Below are 23463 nucleotides of genomic sequence, written 5' to 3'. Positions count from 1 at the left end.
TATATAGCCAATTGTTTCCTTTGGTGTTGCTCAACCAATAATGGCTGGTCAAAAGGGAAAAACTACTAATTTGGAGTGGTCAGTAAGAACAGAAGACCATCAGAGTGCCCAAGGCCACTTAGCTACAGCCTGCAGAAATCAAGCAGCCCTGAGCTGGTGACATGAAAGGTCCTTCAATGTAGTGTAATGGATAATTTGTTGTCTGGAAGTTTTCCAGTTACACACAACTAACCAGTTTGATTCTGGTGCATGAAGTTTTTGGTATATTGTTCTGGAGGGGTACAGTGCTATCAAGGGGCACTGTTTCTACTTCATTCCCAGTGCTTTGCTGTGCTTTATAAATTACTGATACATTTAGCCCAGTTTTACTGGACTGTTGACAGGCATAGAAAACACAAAGCTACTTGCAGCAAGAAATGTAAAAATTACTTCAGGTAAGGTTGCTGTCAATATCAATGTGAGGCCCAGCAAAATCCAGGAAACTCTGGGCATGCTTTGTACTCTGGCAACCAGAGATGTTAATGTTCAAGGCTCAATGGATTTTGTTGCGATTGTGCTTGTCCTAACCTCCTTTTTTCCATCAACTTGAGTAATGAAGCCTGTCTAAGTACTTCCTGAACAGAATTATGGATTTGCAGTAAAACATACATTAGGGAAACTGCTGGGTAAGTAAGAAGATAAGAAAATAGCTGGTGTTGGGGTCAGCACCTGATGAACAATTTTGTCTCTGTGTTATTGTGGCTGAATCTATTTTTTGAACTACTCTATGAGGAAAAGATTTATAGAAATCTGCTGCCACAAAGAGGCTACTTGCAGCAACATCTGCAGTTGACTGGAGCCTGACATAAAGACCTTCAGGGTGCCAATTTAGCCTGTAGAGCAAACTTTGTGAATAATGCAAATACTTTTGAGTACACATTTATATTTTGTTAGTAAACAGATAGTAAGGTGTTATTAATTAACAGCAGTGAGGTGGATTATATAGGTTTTATGGAAGTTATATTTTCCATTTATTGGGAATGGAATGTCTGCATCCACAGTCCATACATCAGCCCTGAGGACTGCTGTAAGAGTTTTTTGTTAAGGAACAATAGTTTTCTGTAGAGGACTTTCTGAGGTAGCATGTAATCCTTGCCACTAAATGGAAAAGAGAGTTCAACCAGTTCTTCAGTGGTCCAATGTAACTTCTCTGAAGCTGTACCCTGCAAAGGCTGAAAATCCTTAATCAGGCTGTTCAAAATGAATATCTAGTAAAGAATAAAAAATATTGCAATGCATCACCCTTCCACTTGAAATCCTTTTCAGATTAACCAAGTTTGACTAAGCTTGTAAGTCAATAACCTGAGGCCTTGAACTTCAGATAATTATTCCCATTTTGTCTAGATCTCATGCTACCTTCTCTGACTCCATGCTTGATGGAAAATCTTTTGGCTGCTTTGAGCATACGTATGAAGTTGGGTTTTATTCATATGTTACAAGAGCATGTACTGAGAGAAAGCAGTGCTGTCATTGTTCCTAGCTAGATGATTTATGACAAATCAAAGTGCTGAATGCACTGAGGAGGTCACATGAATGTGGACTGTGTTGTGGTAGTAAACAGGCTGGTTCCCAGTGTAGATCTTCAAACATGCTTCCTGAGCTGACTAAGACAAACAGAGCTTGTGCTGTTAAAGGAACCATCTGCATTCTTGTCAATGGTCTCTGCAAACACCAGATATTGTTCCCAGTTTAGTTCACAGGCTTGGGAGAAGTTGTCTCTATAAAATGTAGTACTACAGCTGCACAAATAGTACAGAAAGGAAACTAGCAACATGCCATATAATTTCCTGAGAATGACCTGAACTCAAGGCAGCTTTTCAGGATAAGGCTCTGCATGTAGCCCTGGCAGGAGGTGGCTCAGCTGGAGCAGGGGCCAGAGAGGATGGTCTGACTCCTGTGCCAGGCATTGCAGGGAAAAAAAGAATTCTCACTGACAAAAAGCCAATTCTCACTGACAGTGTTGTTAACAGAAAAGCTCTCCTGGAGATGCTGGTGCTACCTCTCCCTGAAAAGACAGTTGCTGTTGAGGCTTGATGCAGAGCAAGTAGCTTGTGCAAGCAATAGAGTGCTTTTTGGAAAGGCCTGTGTTAGTAAGGAAGTTTTTATCTACCTAGGCAGCTGTCTGAAAGCCTCCTCAACAGAAGGCTCAGTAAACAGGATAGCTCCACTTTGCTAAAAAGGCCATGACTTGTGTAATTGATACCAAGTACCTCAGTGCTCTGTAGCCTAAGGGTCTTCAACCTTTCACCACTGGAGAATTAGAGAAATGTTTCTCAGGCCTTTCAGGGAGTGCTGTTAACAGGGAATTCTCATAATGATCAAACATCTGGGATTTTAATTTGAAAGCCTTGATGTTTAATTAATATTCCAAGACCCAATCACCAGATAATCTGTTTCTGTTCAACTCAAAACAGTGATGAAGATAGTATTCCATCCTGTGCTTTTCCCAACACATATTGTTGATGGCTGCTGCTATTTGCAATTATTGTATTGTAACAAATGGACAGTATATGTGCTCAGATGTATCTGGGAGGTTCTTTCATTAGAGAATATGTTTTCTAAGTGGATTTTAAGGTGTGAAAGTTATTGATCTACTGAGAAACCTGTAAAAAGCACAGAATTTATTGGGAAAGATTTAACTACCATATAAGATCCTTCTCGGTGCCCTTCTTAGAACACAATTGTAACACAGTTATTTAATATTTTTAAAATACAATTTATTCCTTTTTTCATACTTTGTTTGTTCTATAAAAATGTCCCAAAGATTTACTAATAAAATTGGTCTGTGCTTGGCAAGCTCAAGTACTCTTAACAAAATGTAAGGGTACAGACTAATACTCATGCTTGCTGCTTTGCAGGCTTTAATCTCTTCAGTAGTTTTCATTGTAAATAAAGTTACAGGGATAAAAAATATTATTAATTTCTGTTTATAATGAACAGAAAGAGGCACAGGCAGCTCAGGACACTCACCTGAGGTCATATAACACAAGGGTATGCAGAACAGTGCACCAGAAGTCCAGCTGCCAATCAAATGGGCCCATCTTCAAGATAATACAACAGCAGTCATCTTATGCTTATGTAACTCTTCTAAAGAATTAAATGTTACAGGACCTGACCCAAGTTTGCATTATCTGTATGGAAAGACATCAGTGACAAATGTTTTCCTCAACAATTCTCTCAGTTCACTGGGCTGCATGGCTTGAAAGTCTATGCCTGGGATGACTGACCTCATCAAGGTGGGGTGAAAAAGATGTGAGGCTGAACGAGTCTCTCACACTGGCCTCTGCTTAATTTTGATGCTAAAAATGTGACAAAATAGCAACTATTGCATCTTCGGAGTAGAGATCAGCTTTACTTCCCCCCCAGGGGCAGCAATTTTGAATAAGAAATGTCTCTTCTGAAAGACCTGTGCATGGTACCTGCAGGCTCCCCTCGGGCACTTTCAGTTCTGCATACTTCCAGTCACAATAACCACAGGGTTCCGTTCCATTTTGTCTGAAAGATTTGCTCTGCAGACTCACTAACAAGAAGAGCTGCTGAAATGTGAAAATCCGAGAGTGATGATCTGATAGCATGTTAATGTGATTTAGCAGCCTCTAGGAAGGGTGGGCTGTGGGAGGATGTGTGTGACAGTCACAGAAACTGACTGACATTTTGGCACATGAAATCTACCCTAATGGGTGGTTTTATTCTGTTGGAAAGTAATCAACTCAGGAGGCTAAAGGAGTCCCATCTAGTATCAGTGACAGTGATTTTAATTGCAGTGCTAAAATGCTTAGGTCATAAGCAGTTTCTGAACTAATTCAGAAATGTGTTAGGTGGGAAAAGAAGAATTTTTCAGCATGGTCTGAGTAAGTGCAAGGAGTGGGTTGAGCTAAGAGTTGGAAGAAATATTTGGTATTGGCAATATCTGGTAAATCACAGACTAAGCAATGGTAACTCACCTAATAATGGAACCTGTTTTATATCTCCCTAGAGTACACATCAGAGAGCTGGCCCATCCCTGCACATGACAGTCTACATCATTTAAAGCACCTTTTCCCTATAGCAGCATGTCCCTTCCATTCCTTGTCCCAAAACTTCCAGCATTCAATTCCTTGTGCTCACAGCTTAACAGCAAAAGAGAAGTAGAAGGTGGAGGTAGCAACCCTAGGAAACCATAAACTCACAAATTATTTTTAACCAAGTCCTTTAGTGAAAAGTTTTGATTTAATTAGCTAATTTAGTCTTTGCTACTTTTTCTATATGACATAATGCTATAACATTAAGTGCCACTGGATTATGTGGTTGGCAGTGGTTTTATACACTCCTGTAGCTGTGATGAAATTTTTGTGATGAGTTGAAAGTGGAAGGAATCAGTTTCTAAAGAACTGTGGGTTACTGCAATATTTTCTTGGGTTTGAAAATGGCAGGTTGGTTTGGGATAATCATGGTTGTTTGGGAACTTTTGGATGCATCTTTAGACTTGTAGTTCCAGAGACACCAGGATCAGTCCTCTCCTTCTTTTGATGCTATGTCCTGGTTTTAATTTTCTCTTTAAAATGGCTGATGTGAGAACATGTTTTCTAGAAAGGTACATTTCCTTCCCATGTTGTTCTAGTTTCGGTGTTTTGTCATTGCTTTCTGGAATTTTGGTTTATCATAAAAAAAGGCAGACAAACCTAGAAATCAAATTTTGTCATAGTATACACAGAGATTCCATAACATCCAGCATCATTCTTCATGAGAACTCTTCAACAGAGTTCTCAAAGAATTTAATTCTTAGTGAAGATAAACAGCTTTCCTCTCTAATTCAGTGTTTATCTAATTGTTAAAACTTTTATGTCATCACATCTTTCCATAATGGTTAAGAATTGTAGCTTATTTTCAACACAGCCAAAGAAAATAGCAGTGTGATTGAGCAGGTATTTGTTTTACTGAGATTTACAGTCACTGCCATTAGATGGTTTGAGATGTCCTGTAGCTTTAGTGTTTTTCTTCTCTATTCTTGTTAAATCAAGACTTGCTCAAGTGATGCAGTTGCTGTAAACAGGAAAGTAATTTAGAAGCCATGTGCTGTGCAGGTCACCACAGGTGAATTCTCTTTTGTGTACTACAGAAAGATAAGGAAAAGAAAGTTGATGGACACAGAAGAGAAAGTTCCAAAACGTAGCAAAGCTCCTCAGCACTTGGACCATGTCCTGAAGGTGTTGCTGCACACATGGGCAGTAGCAAACAGGGCTGCTGGAAAGCAGTGCTGTAGTTGATAGTACAGAACCTCCAGGGTCTCTGGGGTACTTTGGGGACACCACAGACTCCTACAGCTAGGGGATGGAGATTGAGTCTTGTGACTGTTTTAGTCTTTCTTGGACATGGTAATCTTTCATTGGACTGATAGGGATTCGGTGCTCCCATTCACTCCAGCAAACAATAAAAAAAAAAGGACTTAAAAAAATCAATTAAATTTTCTGACACCTATTAAGTGAAAAACAAAACAAAAAACATAGTGACTTAATGAAAAAAGAGTATAATAACAATAAAAATATTTTAAAGAAAGGAAAGAAGTTGCCTTCACTAATTAATACATTTTCTGCAAATACAAAATTTCTGAGTACCAGAATTTTTCAGCTATTCTAAAATTTGGCAATTGCCTTACAAGTCCTGCCAGTTTTCCAAACCAAATATTATATTACAGTTATTTTGCCAACAGCCTAAACACAATGGAAGAAGGGCACCTTTTCCATCATGTTTGTGTAAAATGCCATTATTGCTTCTCATAAAGGACTATTCTGCATTTCTAGAAATCCTGCCTTAAAGCACAGTCTTCCATGAGAAGGATTAGTAGAAACCATTTATTTTATAGAGGAATTCACACAGATTTTGCTGAATAACACTTGGATTCTTTTAAAGAAAACAAACCCAACAGCTGAAAAATACATAAACAGGCCTGGCTCCTTGCACTTTTGCCAAGTTAAAGCAGAGAGAGGAAAATCAGAAGCAGCAAGAGCAACACATACCCTGAGTTGACTGCACTGCACAACATTCTCCTGCCCTTTCTCTGAATGGCTGTGACAGTCCCTGAGCTCTTCAGTGCCTAACATAGCCACTGAAACAAACCAAAACATAATTTTTTTTTTCTGAGAGCCAAGATGGATGGTTGTTTAATGTTTTATATCTTATTAATCTATTTATTCATACTGAATGTTTAGACTGGCATATTGCAAATACCAGCTTACCTGGTTCATTTAGCATACTCCATTTCCATCTCTGGCTGGCCATGGTAATGTGCCCATAGGAAGGGGGAGCTTGCTCTTCCCAGAAGCCCAGTGCAGGGTGAAGGGCAGCAGCCTGGCCCACTGCCCTCAGAGGGTCCTGGCATTTTGTGGCTGGCTGGAGGCAGACACTGCCACAATCTCTATTACAATTCTTCCTGCACAGCAGTGGGGGCCAGACATCATGCCAGCTCTATTTCTCTTACACTAGTAGGATTAATTTAGCATTGCCCTGCTTGAATTCTATTTATTTCGTCCCTGTCCCAGTCTCAGCCTCATTTAGACTGCTAGATAATTCTGTTTCATCAAAGTGATATGGGACAGCAGAAATTATAGAGAATTCCAAGTATTATATGCAATATAAAGGTCCCATGTAATATAAGGTACAATTATTAGCTGTTATAGAAAGCAGAAATCTGTTTTCCCATCACATTTAGCATATTCCACAGGTGGCTGACACACCACAAAAGCCCAGTATTTTTCATCTTTTTAGCAGTGGATTAAAGCTGAGTGGAGCAAAGCAAGTCAGAATATTGAGTTAGATGTCCATCAGGTGACAGACTTAATACTAAGAAAACAGAGGGGGCTCTTAATGACACTTGTGACATCATCCTAGAGAATTTTGTACTTGTGGCTTCTCAGTCTGTCACTCCCACCAGCCACTCCTGGTGGTGGTCCTGTAGTCTCATACCAGTTTAAATGCAAAAGGCATAACTTTTACCTGCTACATTAAATTAACATCTTACACCAAGCGTATCTTGGTTGCAAAGATACTTCATTTCAAAGCTCCATCCATCAGTTGGTCCCGAGTTAGAGTGTGGCTCTGGTTTAGGTATCCTTAAAAAGACAAATTTGAGATCATCTCAAGGACTGCCATAGAAATTGGAGACCATCATGACATAAATCAGGAACAAGCCACTGGAGTTGTTATGATTAAACTCTTAACCTTCATTTGCCAGTTTAAGTTTGGTAGGTAATGAATAAGAACAATTTTGAATTTGGAAATTCAGCTTTATGAACAAAAAATAATGTGGATTTTGCATGTATGAATATTCTGAGCTTTCTTATATAAGAATAAAATGGTCAGCCAACCAGTTAGACCAAGACCTATCTGAGTTCTGTCTGGAATAGTCCTAAAAGAATACTCAGTGAGAAAAATACTTTCTTCTTACTAGCTTTTCAGTTAAAAAATCTCACCAGCCTGAGCTACACTATTGTTAGTTTTATGTGTGCTCATTGTTCAGCTTTTCTTTTTTAACTTAGCGATACAGCTGAACAACATGTGAAATATTTTATTTTTGAATTTTCTTGGGTTTTTTTATGAGGCTAAGAAAAAATGCTGTAGTTATACCATTTGGAGGCAAATATGGCACTTTCTTAAGAAAAAAGCTTTATGTAGGTAGGTTATATCATGAGTGACAGGTGCTTTAAATAATGTCTTTAGATTGAACATAACTTGCATTAATTTCCATGTGCATATTTCTCAATGCCTTTAACCCAACCTCTTTGTAAGAGCTATATTGAAGTCTGTAGAAAAAGACTACCTGACCAAGTTTCAGAAGATTTGGAATCTAAACCAAACATGACTCTAAAATTTTGGGGAAAATGGTTTAACAATGTAGAAATTGCTCCAATTTTAAAGTTCTTGATTTTTTAAAAAGTGTACTAGAAAGTATAAATGAAAAAAAAATGAAATTAATCTGCTTCTGCACATCAGGTTTGAAGATGTTCCCTTCCATCCCATTTCACAGACCAAATTGTACTTCAGGGGGAACTTTTCTCTGTATCTAGAAAAGTGAGGTGGTGCCAAATGCTGACAGCAATAAAAATGTGCTCACATTCTGGGTTATCTTTCAGTTGCCATGTACAATCACTTGTGGCCTGGATTTGGACTGGTCACTCAAAATCAGAGTTTCTGGGAGTTGCCAGTTGAACTCAATAGGTTGGCTTCCTTCCTTAGTAATTTCTAACATCCAAATTAGAATTTTTTTGCAATATCATGCAGCTGTTTTAAACCCACATTCTTCAAACTGCAATGCTAACTTTTAAAATTGTCAGTATTTGGTATCTTCTGTACTAGTGTACAGATTCTAAAATCTAAATTTATGAAATGCAGATTATAATAGCAAGAAAATAGGCCCTCTGTGAAGATGGTAGATTTATTTTTTTGTTGGACTCTTCAGCTGCCATCACAAGTTTTTCATTCTCTGTTTCCTTTTCATCTAGTTATTCCTGGTGTCACCTCTCTGCTGTTATGTTCTTTCTCCTTTTACTCTGGGCCGTTTCATTTGTACTGTTCTCCAGGTCTCTGCAATAAAGTAAGGAGTAGAGCCTTCCACAAACATTATTTTTTCCTGTTGCTACTGTCCCCTGAAGTGCAGTTCCCCCATATCTGTTCCTTCCCATTCTAGAAGTGCCTTTAGGCAAAATGGCAGCAGTACTGGACAGCACCTGCATAACCTCCTATAGCTTGTTCCAGCTTGTTCCCAACTTGATGCTTTGGACTTTTCCAGGTTGATAGGCCAGTTTCCTTCAGGGCTTCCCCTCAGCCCTGATGCCTGCCCCATCCCTAGCAAGGCATTCCCCTCCATGCCCTCTCTCTCTTGCAGAACTGATGAGCTCTGCTCTTCCTAGTCCTGTGTCAGGAAACACCACTGCAGAGGGGCATGCTTGCACCAAGGGCTCCTCCTGCTCCCATCCTTCAGGTTACTGCTGTCTGATGATGCTCCTTTCTCTGTCTTATAGCCAAAACCAGGTACATATTAGACATCAAACCAGAAAGAGAACTGCTACAGTTCAGCTGCAGTCATGCAATCAGGAGCAGGACCTGACCCATATTTACCACAGTGGGCATGGCCTCATACAGATGTTCACAGTGTTCCTGTGTGCAGCTCTATATCTCACTAGTCTGAAATCAAAAACTTGTGGCATATCCTTCTTATCTAACTCACCTATTTTGTTCCCTCTTTGTAGAAGAACTTGTGAGAAATGTTGGTGAACAGGAAAAAGACCAAAGCAAAAATTCCACAGATGCACAGTTACAGGAAAAGGCAACAAGGACACAAAGTGAGAGTAGTCAGGGGAGTGATGGTACAAGCTGTCCTCCCAGATCCATCGTCCTACAAGTAGTCTCTTTCAAAACTCCTCTGAGTGATGAATCCAGCTCAGAAAAATGCACTAACTCTGATCTGAACCAGAAAGATCTCAGCGATGCCCAGCAAGAGACCCAGAATACAGACCCACTGAATGGTAATTCTTCACAAGCCAGTCTAATCAAACTGTCCAGGGTGAAGCTGCAGCAGTGTCTGGTATCTCCCCGTCAAACATCAACAGCAACGTAAAATATTGAAATAAGGTGTTGTACAAACCACCAGCATAGGACAGTTTCTTCAGGCCCGAGTAAAATATACCCTAAAGCATCAAATAGAAGCATATAAACAAATATCAACTTCTTGATATCAGCTATTTGGGATGTACTAGGAAATTAGAGACTATACTTTAGTTGAAAAATGGTTTTAGAATTATTTAAAGATATATATTTACAATTAAATAGCCATTTGTTACTGGAGAATAAGGTAAACTTTCAGAACAGAACTTTCTAACATTTTCTTTTTGAATAAGTAATTACACTATTAATATTTGTTCCCCTTAGTTTAGACACCTAATATTATTGTTATTTTGTAAACCACATCCTTTGTCCCAAACATAGTGTGAATCTAATAGTTAAGCTTAAGTAGATGGAATTTGGCAACTGTTGTTGTCATAGGACTGTGTCATTCACTTAATCAGGAAGATCAATCTCTTGACTGTAGCTGCTAGACAAGGGGAGCAGCCAGAAAATCACTAAACTGACAGAATATGTTTTCAGAGTGTATTTTATCAAAAAATGACCATGTCTAGTATCTGGACATTGCAACACAGTATCAAGGGCAACATGCCCAAGCAATGAAGAATAGATGTAATCAAAGGAAGAGGAAGACACTATACATCTTCATTATATTTTATGAGTTTGTTTGTACTTAGAGTAAGCTTTGAGGTGTTAGGGCAATATGAATAATCAAGGATATAATGACACTTATTTTCCTCACTTTTATTTAAAATATGAAGCTCATTAATGCTCTAATGACAGTAAGCCTTGCAATATTGTGCCAGAAGTATGGCATTGTCTGAGCAGCAACACTGAAATGCTTATAATGCTTAGCTTAGGCATGAGTATATCACTTGGCATATTTCTCAAAAAACCTTTTAATGGAGAACTCCCACTTACTCTAGATTTCCACATTCCATGGCTCCATGCTTTTATTGTTGACAGGTTTTTCTCCATCAGAAATAACAGATGGTTAATTTTGGGCCCTAAATCAAAATATTTACACTAAAATTACTTTCACAGCATCTGAAGTTGTCTAATAACTGACATTTTATCTTTTGACATGTATTTTTACAACAGGTTTGTATTAAAGCTCAACTTAAAATTTAAGTGCCTTAAAGAAGTTCCTCCTCTCCTGGATGAGGAATGCTGAAGGAAAAGCTGTATCTGTTATCTTTCAGGCTTGGCAGAAGGCAGTTGTGGTGTAGCTGTACTTGTGGGTCTTCAGATGGCTGACCAACAAAAATGATGTTTAAGAGATCAGATAGAACTCAGCATGCAGTTAGTTCATGCTGTTGTCATGTCAATCTTTACAATCCACATTCCCAATGAGAACAGAGATTTCTTATCTTATAAAGTGTTAATCTCATTTGTTTTCTAAGGCAGGAGATTTTTTAGAGAATGCATTGTACTTTAAAACTTCAAAATGCAAAATGTATTAAATGAGTAAGAAGCCATTAGGTTTTTAATAGTGCCTTTGCACCTCTATTGATGTCCAGTGGATCCAGACGGGACTCTTTCAACCAAGGTCATTTCAATGGAATGCTGCTTTAAGCAAGCAGAAGGTAGCAAACACATGACCTTTCCCTGTTTCACAAATTAGACATTTGAGTATTCTAAGAGACACCATACATCTGTCAGGATGCTCTCCATGTTTCTTTCAAGAAGAAGACTTCTATACTTTTGTAGTTTCTGAGCTGAGAATGGTGGGGCAGAAAGTTAATGGCATGTCTAGAATGTTTGCTGACTTCTGGGGTGGAGAAGTGAGCACGTGCAGGTGATAGGGCTGGGAGGGTGAGATAGAAAAAGAAAAAGAAAAGCAACATGGTTATTTAAGTTGAAGTTTCATATATTAGTTGTCATTGTTGTCTTTTATAAAAAGCAGAAAATCAAATTAAGTCTTCTGTGATTCAATTATAGAAGTTGGGGACCATGGGAAATGATGTATGTACATTCTTGGAATCTGTCAATGAACGTTTGAATGTGGTATGATGAGGGGGTTCCCCATTTTAAAAACTTAAAAAGGGGCTGTTTTCTGCTTTTTGTGTCACATCTCATTCTAGGTGTAGTTCTTGTAGACCATTACATTTTAGTGGCAGGAGTAGCTCTGCCCTGGGTCCAGGTTGGTGCAAAGGGAAGATTGGAGGGTCACTGTTACAACCACTGCAGTTGAGACTGAATGTTGTTTTTCTCCACAATACCTTTTTTCCTTTCCATCATCTCACTTTAATTTAATTGTATGGTACAAGATGAAATGAAACTATTATAAGGTGATTTTTTAAAGTGATGATTTTCCTTTTCTCCTGAGTGATTTATTAATTAGAACATTAATTTTAAAAACTGCTTACATTTAATTAAACAACTCCACATTTCAATGATTTATAAATGCTAATTGGCAAACTTAACTTCTCACTTGTAATGATAGCCACATTAATCCTTAATATCAAAATGCAAGGGAGATAATGACTCTGTGATAAAACAAACTGCCAGTAGCTTCACTGTGTGTGGCAGGAGAGGACTGCCCAGTCCCACTGAGTGTGCGGCACATTCAACACCACCAGCAGTCAGTCAGTGAGAGCCTCTGGAGAGCAGCCAGGTTAAACTGCAGTGGGCACATCCACACCACAAGATGCCAGTGTGATTTATGGTGCTGCAGGTGGCATCAGGGGATCGTCTGTGCCAGGCAAATGCTTGGTGAGCGCTCAGTGCAGCGTCCAAGCACAGATTGCTGTGCTCCTGCTTCCTCAGCGCTCCTCGGGTAAACCAGGATCCTGGGACTAAGGGAAGGCAGGCATCTGTGTTCATGCATGGGATAAGGATGGAGGGAAGGTTATATTTATAAATGTATTTATAAAAAATATAAGTTTTATAAGATAACAGCCATTAGCAACCACGTTTTTTTATCATATTAAAAAACTGGATGCACAAACAGAAAACTATATATGCCTTAGAAGTTACTGTTAAGTTTTTTGAAATTTATACCACAATATAAGAAAGATATTAAGCTATTAGGGACCTTCCAGAAGAGGACAAAGGATGGGAAGGGTCTGGAGTAGAAGCCATATATGAAACAGCTGAGGTTACTTGGTCTGTTCAGCCTGGAGAAGAAGAGCCTGAGGGGAAACCTCATTGCAGTTACAACTTCCTCATAAGGGGAATAGAAGGGGCAGGCACTGATCTCTTCTGTGCTGACAATGACAGAACTTGAGAAAATGGCCTAAAGTTATGTTGGGGAGGTTTATGTTGGTTATTAGAAAACAGGTTCTTCACCCAGAGGGTGGCTGAGCACCAGAACAGGCTCCCCAGGGCAGTGGTCACAGCACCAAGGCTGACAGAGTTCAAGAAGCATTTGGATAAGTCTTTCAGGCACAGGTTGTGATTCTTGGCAGTGGTGCTGAGTGAGACCACGAGCTGGCTGGGATGATCTTTGGGGGTCCTTTTAAACTCAGCAATTCTGTGATTCTGTGAATTGTTTAAGTAACAGTTCAACACTATGAGTATCTGTTTGAGATTCATGTTGTATCACTTAGTTTGAAAGCTGCTTGTGTTACTCTGTGTCATTTCTCCTATCTGATTGAAATTAGTTCCTAGAACCTGACACCATCATCTTTCATTATCTGGGAGGAAATTAGACTCCGATTCGAAAGCCTACGGTAAAGAAGATTTAAACAGCACTTTGCAGAGGGTGAATTTTTACTTTCAATAAACTAAAACAAAAAAATTGAAACAAACTCAAACCCATTTTATTCACACTCATGTAAAAGTCTTCATAGTTTTGTTTTATGCTGTTATCTATTGCTTTCATTCTATCTTTTGCCTTGTGGATAAACCATAATAATTATTTAATTTGAGGTGATGATTCTGGTGAGAAAGCAATTAAAGGAAGCAGTCACCGAAGCCTCATTTTATCCTTAAAATATCTTGAGGAACCAGATTCTGACTGTCTATGGCTGTGGAGATTCTCTTGACTTGGTTAACTTCCTCATTCAGGTTGCCAATCATGTTTGTTTATCTTCCAGGTGAGCCTAAACACTGTAAGTCAGAAGATATTGTAAAAGCCACGGAGCAGACAGAAGCACTGGTACAGAACTAGATTTGCTATTTCTTATAAGCTTCTGACATTTCAGGCAGGACAGGTAATTTGGTAATTTCTTTCTTTTAATGGGGAGTGTTTTATACCACAAAGGCTTACTTAGTGCTATTCTTAACCTCTTTATTTCATCCCAGTTGTGCTTATATTACAAAATGTTGAAATGGGTACCCCTCTTTCAATGTCACCTTAAAAAAATTCAATATAAAGAAGGGAAAACCACTACTTTTAAATCACTGAATCCTTAGTGTTAGACTAAATGATCATGTGCTAAATCATCCTTAATTCAAGTATATGGAATATTGGAAGTAGTAGTATCAGAAATCTCTCATTTATGAATTCTCATTTGACCTCTGTTGCAGGAGAAAAGAACTCTAGCTGTTCCTACCTCATGATCTCAGAGGCTGTTATCTGTCAACTTGTTCTTGGATCATCCTATTTCTGTGGAGAGTGATTGAACAAAATGATCAAAACTGTCAAATGTAAAACCCTGAGCTGGTAACTCAAGGCACTTAAAAATTTGCAAGTTTTCAGTTGTTTTTGTGTTGCTATTTCCTCTTCTATTCTGCTTTCTTAAACTAGCCAAAATAATCTTTTTGGCCAAAGTTGGACCTTTCTTTGTTGCATCACTGGTACCAGATATTTCCAGTTAATCATGAGACATGTGAAAACATGATGTTTGTCATCTGCCTGGGATTGCTGTTACATGTCACTGCTGCTGGTGTCCAATGAAAATGGAAAATCAAAATGAAATGTGTTTCTAGATACTTGTTCATGCAATCATGCTGCATGCACCATAAAAGTCCTACTTGTTAGCTTCCTTAAAATATCTGGAAATAAATGTTTGTAGACTGTACAGGGAAGTTGCAAAGTTACGCTGACCAGCCTGCATGAATGAAGATTCTTCCCCACTGCAGTGGCTACCATAGGGAAAGAACTGGTGTTGAACAAATTTGAAAGTATTTGAAATATCTCTTTAAAATTAATTGAATAGCATCTGGCATTAAAGAAGAAAACATTCTGAATCCTGTAATATTTTGAAAGACAACAGCACTGGTGTCAGCCCTACCATGAAGCTGGTACTTACTGTTTTGTAGATGGAAGAGACAGCAACAGAAATGCATGAAAATTGTTTCACTTCAGCAAAATGTTTTGTTGCCTCTTAGACAGAATTGGAAGGTGACACAGAGGCCTTATGTCATGGTTTATCTCAAATGCAAAGGTGACAATATGCTCAACATCTTTGCTAGAGTTTGTTTCTTTTTGAGGGGCAGCAAAAACAGCAGCACACAGGCAGTTACCTCTGCAAGAAGCCTCGGAATGAGCCCTCCAGCCCAAACTGTGCCCGTAAAGAAACTCCATTTTCATCTCTTCTTCCCTCGAGCTGCACATGACCCCTCCTGATTTGTCTGGGTGTCTTACACAGCTGCAGCCAACCTCATTTCCCTCTGCTGGAACCTGCTAGGAAAATTCTAGGCTCCCGTTCAGGTTGTAGGCACTCAGGTGACTCCAGACACTGCACTCCCTGTTCTCCTTTTCGGACCCTGTGGTCATTACCTCACTGAACAAAAAGTCTTTCTAATCAGCCATGGTCCACTCTGAAGGGGACTTGTGGGGCAGTGGCACTCTCCTCTGTGCCAAGGGCGATTGACACCTGTGTGCTGGTCATCTGCTGCTCCAGGGATCCAACCAGAGCTCAGCAGGATCAGGTTCCACCTCAACAAGGGCACGCTTTGTCCGACTGAAGAAGGAATCACGAACCAATCCCCTTTGCTGACCCTTGCATGCCCATACCTGTTGACTGTCTCTTTTCTGACAGCAGAGCAGTCAAAGTTGAGCTGGGAACAGTGTAAGCTCTGAGCCCTAGGACAAGGGCATGCCAAAAGGTGGAATTCCTGTCATTGAATATGTAAGCCATATATGTGCTATGCATAAGTAGTATGCATAGTTTTAACTTAAGAAATGTTTGTGCATATAGGATGTAAAAAATACATTTAAATTGTTTTGTGTATCTGGTCCAAGGCTTGTATTTAGCATGGACAAATTTCTGTACAGTGACGTTAACGAATGAAATGTTAACAGATGAAATTGTATCATAGATGTTATAATGCAATCAATATTTTTTTGCTAAGAGTTAAGAATTTATATATTCTCTGCTGGTGTTTGAGCAAATTATTAGTAGCCTGGATCACTCTGTGCACCTTTGCATCCTTTTTTGGGAATGTTGGACTCTTTTTTTTTTCCTTTGTAATAAAATGTAAACCATCTTATGGCTTCTTATTGTCCTTATGACAAGAGAAGAAACTTAATGGTCATATCAGACTTTTTTTAATTGTAAGTTGCCATATGCTGTGGCAGCAGAAAATCTTTTTGATTAAGATCTGAGAAGTCAGAAACTTATTTTAGATAAGTAGATCACCTATAGTTCCCACCTAATTTGAAAAGAACAAAAGACAACTACTCTTTAGAAACTGGGCCAGTTAGATTCTTGCTACTGACTGTTTTTCAACATGGTAATTTATGTTTCACTGAGACTGAAAGTCTGAAGCAACAGAATTTAATCTTTATATTGTATTTTCACTTTCAGACATTTACCATAGTTGAACTTAAAAGTTTTTTTCTGTGTCTCTATCCCATTGAGATTTATTACTCTGCAAAAATTTTCACCTGGAAATACAAGCAGAAAGTATAACAGATTCTGCAGAGAACTTGAAGCACCCTGTGGGGCTCTCAGTGTCCTGTTGTCATAGTGAGCACCAAGATCTCCACTGCAGAAGCCAGAAGGAGTTCCTGGGCTCACAGGAGGTGCTCATTGCCTGCAGATCTCATTCATTAGGATAGAAGAGTGGTTTTTCTATAAATAATACTATTTTCTCATTTGCATTCAGATTTTATCACTGTGGTAGATGTTCCTGAAATACAAGAAGAGTCTTTAGTTTTTTGTTAATGCCAGCTGATTCTCTTTCTTCCTTCCTTTATTCTTAGCAAGATTTTGCCTGGACACGACTCAAAGCTTGGTGTGTTGTTTGGATGAGGAGAAATTTTCTTTGATGGAAAAGACCAATAGAGCCAACACATGCTGGTTAAGGCTTTGGGCTGGGTGAAATTTGGGTTCACATGGGAGACAGGCCTCTTGAGAGAACCTCTCCCTGAACAGTAGTTTTATCTCTGAAACTTGTAAGGCTGCGCTACCAAAACACTGCATGGGGCCCTAAGAAATGGTGTTTGTATCTGCATCTCTCCCACAGCATTCTGGGCATGTACCCTGCATTGAGCACACTGACAAGCTGTAGCTATAAATGAGCCCTCAAGAGTTTTATTTTGTACTTTTATCTTGAGATATATGACAGATATATTATGTAATATTGTTATGGGTTATGATCTAGCCAGTATTTTTTTTAATTTAATTTTCAAGAAGGCAATCTACAACTGTGTGTTTTTATTCTGCTGTATTTGTCCATATTTCCTATGATGATATTCCCAAATAAATCTGATTTGAGGGCAAGGATTGTGAAGCTCCTGAGTGTTAGTTACAAATTTGATTTCCTGGAGCATTTCTGCTCCTTTGTGTATGACTGACTTTGAGAAGTGACAGTGTGTATATATGGTAGTTTCCAACCCTTTCACCCATTTGGTACTCCACAATTTTTCTATTACTGTCCCACTTTGCCACACAAACTCACATCCTCATAGCATGTTTGAAAACAATTTCTTTAAGTGAGTTGTGCCTTCTTAGCCTTTATGGCTAAAATATCCCTCACATGAAGAAAACATAAGCAATAAAATATTTTTTACACAAAAAATTCATACAGTGGTTGAAATTGAAGGAGCTACTGGGACTCTACTTGTTAGCAACAATTCTTCAGGAAGGGTATGACATTGAGAGATACCTCCATGGCATCGTGCAAGTTTTATAATCCAAGTTCAGTGCATATGGAATTAAACAGGGCCCCTTTCTACTTGGGTTGAAAATGAACAGAAAGAATCCCAGTAGCTCAAGCATGCATCAAGTCCTAACTAGGTACATGATGAAAATAAATCAAGATAACTACTTTATATCACATTCTTTGCAGTTCCTCTTTTCCAGGTGCCATCTGAGTTACAAGCACAAGTAGAGATGCCAGAAGTTAAACAAGCCACTACTGTGATGAAAATACTTTCATATTAACAAATCAAGATCACTAGTGGTAAGTGTCTAAAATGTGTATTTTTACAGACTACACAGTTATTGTATGAGAAAGAGGAAAAATGTAAGTATGACTAACATTCTCCAGAAGCAGGTTAGAGATTTCTGTGTACAATAATTTAGCAGAAAAAGTTTGTCTGAAAGGGGAGTACATCCCTTTAGCATTTTTTAAAAAATCACATCCTTGAGAAACAGTATGGAAAATGAGTGGAATTGAATTTAATGCTATGAGTAAAAGAAATTGTCCTCTATGCAAACATTCTACTTCCCTGGAATAATTTTACTTTCCTGGTCATTTAAGTATTTAATGTGTCTCCAGAGACTCCTTTTCCATGTCCCAGGGCAAACATTCAGAAGTTTTATCAAACTGTGAATATCTAAGTTTTCCCCTGGGAACAAAGAAGAAAGTCATAACCATGGAGTTATAAATGGAAAAAATGTCTTATAAAAATGGGAAGTCCCTTATAAAACTTTTAGGATGAACTTTCCTGCAAAATACTTTCTTTGTGCCTAAGCTAGTCCTTTGCTAATGGCCTTTGAGTAAAGAATTGTTGGGGAACTTTACATTCATTAGCTGAACTTGGACAGATAATATTTTAACAAAATCAGCTGTTCTGACAGGTTGCATAGTATATGAACTTTAAAGCTGTTGAGTTTCAAGCATTTGCAACATCCTGTATAGGTCATTATTACAAACCAGAAGTAATAAAGTTGTAGCCAAATAAGAGGGTAAAAATCAAAATGGTAAGTGCAGTCTTGGCTTTAAGGTGGAACAATTAAGCAGAATAGAATTTTCTTCATTTTTATTTGTACTGTAGTTTTAAAGCTGTCTCATCACCACAGAGGACCTAATGCTGGTGCACCTACAAGCAACACTCCTGAACCTGCAAGAAAGACTGTGGGAGTTGTATCATAACACCATGAATAAACATCAAATTACATGAAAGTATTGGCTAATCATTTGTATAAAGCCTAATATGATTATCTCAATCAAAATTAAATGAGCCAAAGGGTCAAATTCACCTATGATGCATTTCGATGGAAGCTAAGAGAGATGATGTCATTATACCAGAAATTAATTTGTTAATTGGATAGTAATTGGTTGTCTCTTGCTTTCTCTGTATTCAGCTGGCTCACCGATTTTGTTTTCTGCAGTGCAGGATACTCTGAGCAAAGCACATGTTTAACTTTAGGCCATCTTGAATTCTTTTATTGAAATTGTGCTTCCTTATCTTTGAGACTGCCCGGCTTCGAGAGAGAACTGTATTTTTCTTACTTGTCAGAAATGAACATTCACCTTTATTGTTTGGGGTTCAGCAGCAGTTCACAACTGGAATTAATGGCAGAATATTTGGGTCAAAAATTTTAATACCGTGCATGATGCATCTTTATTTAAGTGTTCCCATCTAGGGAAGACTCCTATTCTGCTAGGCACAAGGTGGTTTGGGGTAGGGCAGAACTGTGGCTGCAGCCAGAGTAGCTCTGGAGAACATGTGTGTGGTTTCAAATAAATAGTAGATACATGACTACAGAGTTGATATTTCCAGTAAATTAGAGAATAAAAATGTCATGAGCAATTTAAATATTATTTATAGTTGACCTTCATGTCTGTTTTTAATATTCAATCTGCTGAGTGTTTAAAAAAGCAATTAAAAGTCCCATATAATGTTAAAACCCTTGATAAATGTAATAAACAAATGACATATTCAAAAGAGAGAATCTATGTCCCATTAGGAGAGAAAAAGAAAGATGAGAGCAACATATGGCAGTATAATTAGAATGATTAGGGAAGCACATCAACAGAATTTATGCTGCAGGGAAAATGTAATAAGAAACCAACACACTTTCCTCACTGCCTTGAAAACTGCAAATATCGCTCTCTGAAAAGGAGGAGATGCAGAAAGGGTCCCTGGCATTTAAAGCTGTAACTTGTGTTCTTCTGTCATTATTAAAGATGCACACAGCCATCTGCAAACCATTTATTTTTTGCAGAGTTCACATTGTCCCATTGCTTTGATTAATAAGGAGCAATATTACACCTCAGCTGCTTTTCAGAAAGATGCTATTTTGGAAACCTAATTAATACTCATTCCACAGTTAGCTTGAGGTGTTCGTTAGTGCCAGATACTGAGTTCTTATTTGTTTCTCATTATGTGGAGAGTATTGCTTCTCAATGCCAGGGTTTTTGTTTTGCATTTTGGAATAACCTTTCGACACTCCTGCTTCCCACAGCCCTCCCTTCAGAAGAGCTAATAACACCTGTCATCATTATTTTCACATGCCTGTTAATGTCTGTTGAAGACATTGTGGGCTATTTACATAGATAGACTATCCTGCTGCACAGCAAATATTCCTGCTATTTTCTGAACAGTTGGGCCAAAGAGAAAAGCAAAATTTAGAAACTTGGAAAAGCAATTAACATCTCAGTTTACCACTAAGGGTCAGTATATACTAGGCAAATGAATCATTAAAAAATTGAAAGAGTGTGTATGGCCTAGCAGAAATACCAAATCATTTTTCTGTCCTACCCCCCCACCCCCCACCCCCCCCCCCACCCCAGTTATTTAATAAAAACCACAGAAAATCTATAGCAGAATATAGACACTGAACTTGTATAAACTCCATCAGCCCTCTTGATGAAACAGCCTGAGGTTTAGCAGAGGGTGCACATACATCTTGCTTGAGGTTTGCTCAAAGTGCTGCTATCCTCACTGGAGGATAAAGGAGAGAACACGGCAAAGCAGACGGCATTTAGCATCCACTCAGTTGCCAAGTATAATGCTGTGCATGAAAAGGTTAAATGTAATTGCACATGTCAGGAATCAACAGAACAACTGAGCCTCTTTCTGGAGCTCACTCTTGCACTGAGCTGCTATAGAAAAAATAATAAAAAGAAGGAAAAAAGAACATCTGTGGGCCTGGGTACTAACATGGATGAAATAGGAGAGGAAGAAAAGGGAGTTTGAGGGACAGCATGTTTTAAATGTGCCCTTTCATTGTCCCCCCAGGGTTAGTGGACAGATAATGCCTTATTTTCTGCAGGAATAAGGTCCCTCATGAAAAAAATAAAAAACTTTTCTCAAGAGGAAAGAAATGAAGAGGGGAGCCCTGCAACAGGCAGGACATATTGTTGTACAGTGCCAGCTGTACAAAAGCAGACCTGCAACCTGCAGGAGCCCTGTTGGGTCCTTCCCCAGGCACCACAGCCTACCAGGCCAGCTCTGGAGAGCCACCCAATGCTTCACCTTCTGCAGTGAAAGACATGCTTTTTTTCTAAAGAGTGAAAACCACCATCAGCCTGGCCCTTGATGTTACAGGAAGTGCAGATGAACTGGAAGTTCCTTCCTTACTGACTGCCTGGACCTTGGACACCATGGGAGGCCCTCACCCAAGCACAGGCAATACAATCTCTCCTGCAGCCCTGCCTCAGAGGCAGTGTTGGATGTTACACTTTCGGTAAAATAACACCAACAGTGCAAGAACTAATGGTGGTTTTTCAGTTTACATTACCGGGGAGAAATAATGGTGCTATGAGAAGACAGTGGGTAAATCCTTGAAGATGTCAATAGAATTTATAGCAATCTTAAAAAACAAAGAAGCAAGAAATCCAGTAATTAAATTTATAGCAGGATAATAGAAGCTTTCCTGTACACTCCACATTGTATTTCCCCAAAGGAAAGTATGTTTCAGCCAAAAACCTATGGTCTTTCTCAAGTAAAATTCCTCTGACTTCAGTGGAAAGGATGCTTTAGAAAGGAGTTTTAAATCTTGACTCTTAATATCTACTTAAGTATTATCTGATTTTGCACCTGGAGAATAAACAACATATACCATATTGGAAGTTAAATACAGTCTAAACTCAATCTGAGTGGGTTTTTTTTCCCCTGTTATTTAGGAAGTGTAATTACACTCAAGCCCAACTGTCAGCCTGAAGCAGCATGTTCAGTGATGGATTCTCCAAGCTCCTATCAGGTGCTTTGTGTGTTACCTTTGAAATGCTGAGATTCCACAGTGTTCAATACCTTGTCCTGGTATCCAGTGTTGTAAATCATGTCCACACTTTCATTTGCTCACAGGTCCTAGACAGTTCTCATCTGCAGCCTGTGGGTAATAATAACCAGCAAAAAGCCATTAATATCCAAAGTGCTTTATTAGCTAGCAACTCAGAGAGATGGTGTGAGGTTAAACACCAATGGCTGATACACAGCTGAGGAGTACTCTGGCAATGAGCAATTTTGTGAAGAGCCTGGTGCTGTGTGAAAGCAAAGCCATGGCAAAGCTGGGACCAGAGCCCAGCTCTTCTTGCTGCCATTCCAGACCTGACCTGGGGCCATTCAAACAGTGTCAGAAAGGTCATTTCCTTCTTTTTGTTGTTTGGGACATAAAAGGCTCTCAGTCCTGTTAGTCCTGTAGTGGGTCCTGTATAATTGCAGAGTTCTTCTTTAGTTCTTCTTGCACAGCCTTATTGAGCTGGAGTCATGGATCCTGTCTGAAGTGTTTCTACAGAAAATGGAACCAAAGAGGACAGGATATAGGGATATAGGTGGAGGGAAAAAATGGCTCTTAAATATGAAGAAACACTAGTCAACAGATCCTGTTCTCAGTAGGTCATCGTGGAAGACATCAGATTGACAGCGAAATCACTGTGCAAGGCATAGACAAAAGGCTCTGTGTTTTTCTATATTCAATATTTTTTTGGTTTTTTTGTTCTTTGGGTTTTTTTTGTTTGGTTGGTTGTTGTTTTTTGTTTGTTTGGTTTTTTTTTTGTTACTCAACCCTTTAAAAGAGACTTGCATCAGTGGAATGTTAAAGTGAGTGTAAAACTTTTGTATCAAACAGTTAATACAAAATTACAGTGAATTCATTTAAAAATCTGCCATTGATTGAAAAATCAAAATAATCTCTTAAGTGTCACATTGAAGAAACATAGTTTTCCTTCTCCACCTTATTCTGTTTTATGCCATAGAGTTTGCATGGTCTGAAAAGTAAAAAGGATGGTATGAACCATGCTGATTTCAGCCAAAACTCTGGGAGTTATTCACAAGGTGGATTTGTGCAGCTTGCAGTGCTGTCGCTCACTGACTCAGACTGAGCCAAGCGCAGGTAGGCTGTGACCTGTCCTGTCTGCAGGTGACAAAGGGGGATGTGGCACTTCCCATGGCTCAGCTGGGGCTGGGACCCTGCTCCCAGGCCTTGCACATGCCTGTGCTCCTCACTCCCACACTGAAATGTGTTTTAATGCCTCCAGAGAGCAATGATCTTGTGTAGAGAGAAATTGTTCTGGCTGCTGTGACAAGGCAACCTCAGACCAAAAGCAAAGCAATATTTGAGTGTCACATATCCAGGGAATACAGGGAAGAGTGTCTTTGCATCGTTCTTTAGACAGAGTCACCTCTGCTTGCTTTGCTACCATTTTCTATCCACATCACTGCATGTAACTCTACCAGCAAGGGTTAAAACTGTCCTTAACCAAAAGGATCATTTTATATGAACCCTCTGTAGCAAGACAAACCCTCTGTACAATAGACAA

At 38.9% G+C, this 23463-nt stretch overlaps 1 protein-coding gene across 6 annotated transcripts in view; it reads left to right on the top strand.

Moving 5' to 3' along the window:
• Positions 1-17252, top strand: part of PDE1A (phosphodiesterase 1A) — a 144967-nt gene extending 127715 nt beyond the window's left edge. For all 6 annotated transcript variants that reach the window (XM_077785108.2, XM_021531325.4, XM_021531322.4 and 3 more), the window contains 2 exons: positions 13677-13793; positions 14110-17252. In XM_077785108.2, the coding sequence (XP_077641234.1) occupies positions 13677-13750 (74 nt within the window). In that variant the 3' untranslated portion in view covers positions 13751-13793; positions 14110-17252. The remainder of the gene's footprint in view (positions 1-13676; positions 13794-14109) is intronic.
• The last annotated feature ends 6211 nt before the right edge of the window (positions 17253-23463 follow it).

This window comes from Lonchura striata, chromosome 7, assembly GCF_050655825.1.
Source record: "Lonchura striata isolate lonStrDom1 chromosome 7, ASM5065582v1, whole genome shotgun sequence".
NCBI lineage: Eukaryota > Metazoa > Chordata > Aves > Passeriformes > Estrildidae > Lonchura > Lonchura striata.
This window is presented reverse-complemented; position numbering and strand designations above follow the sequence as displayed.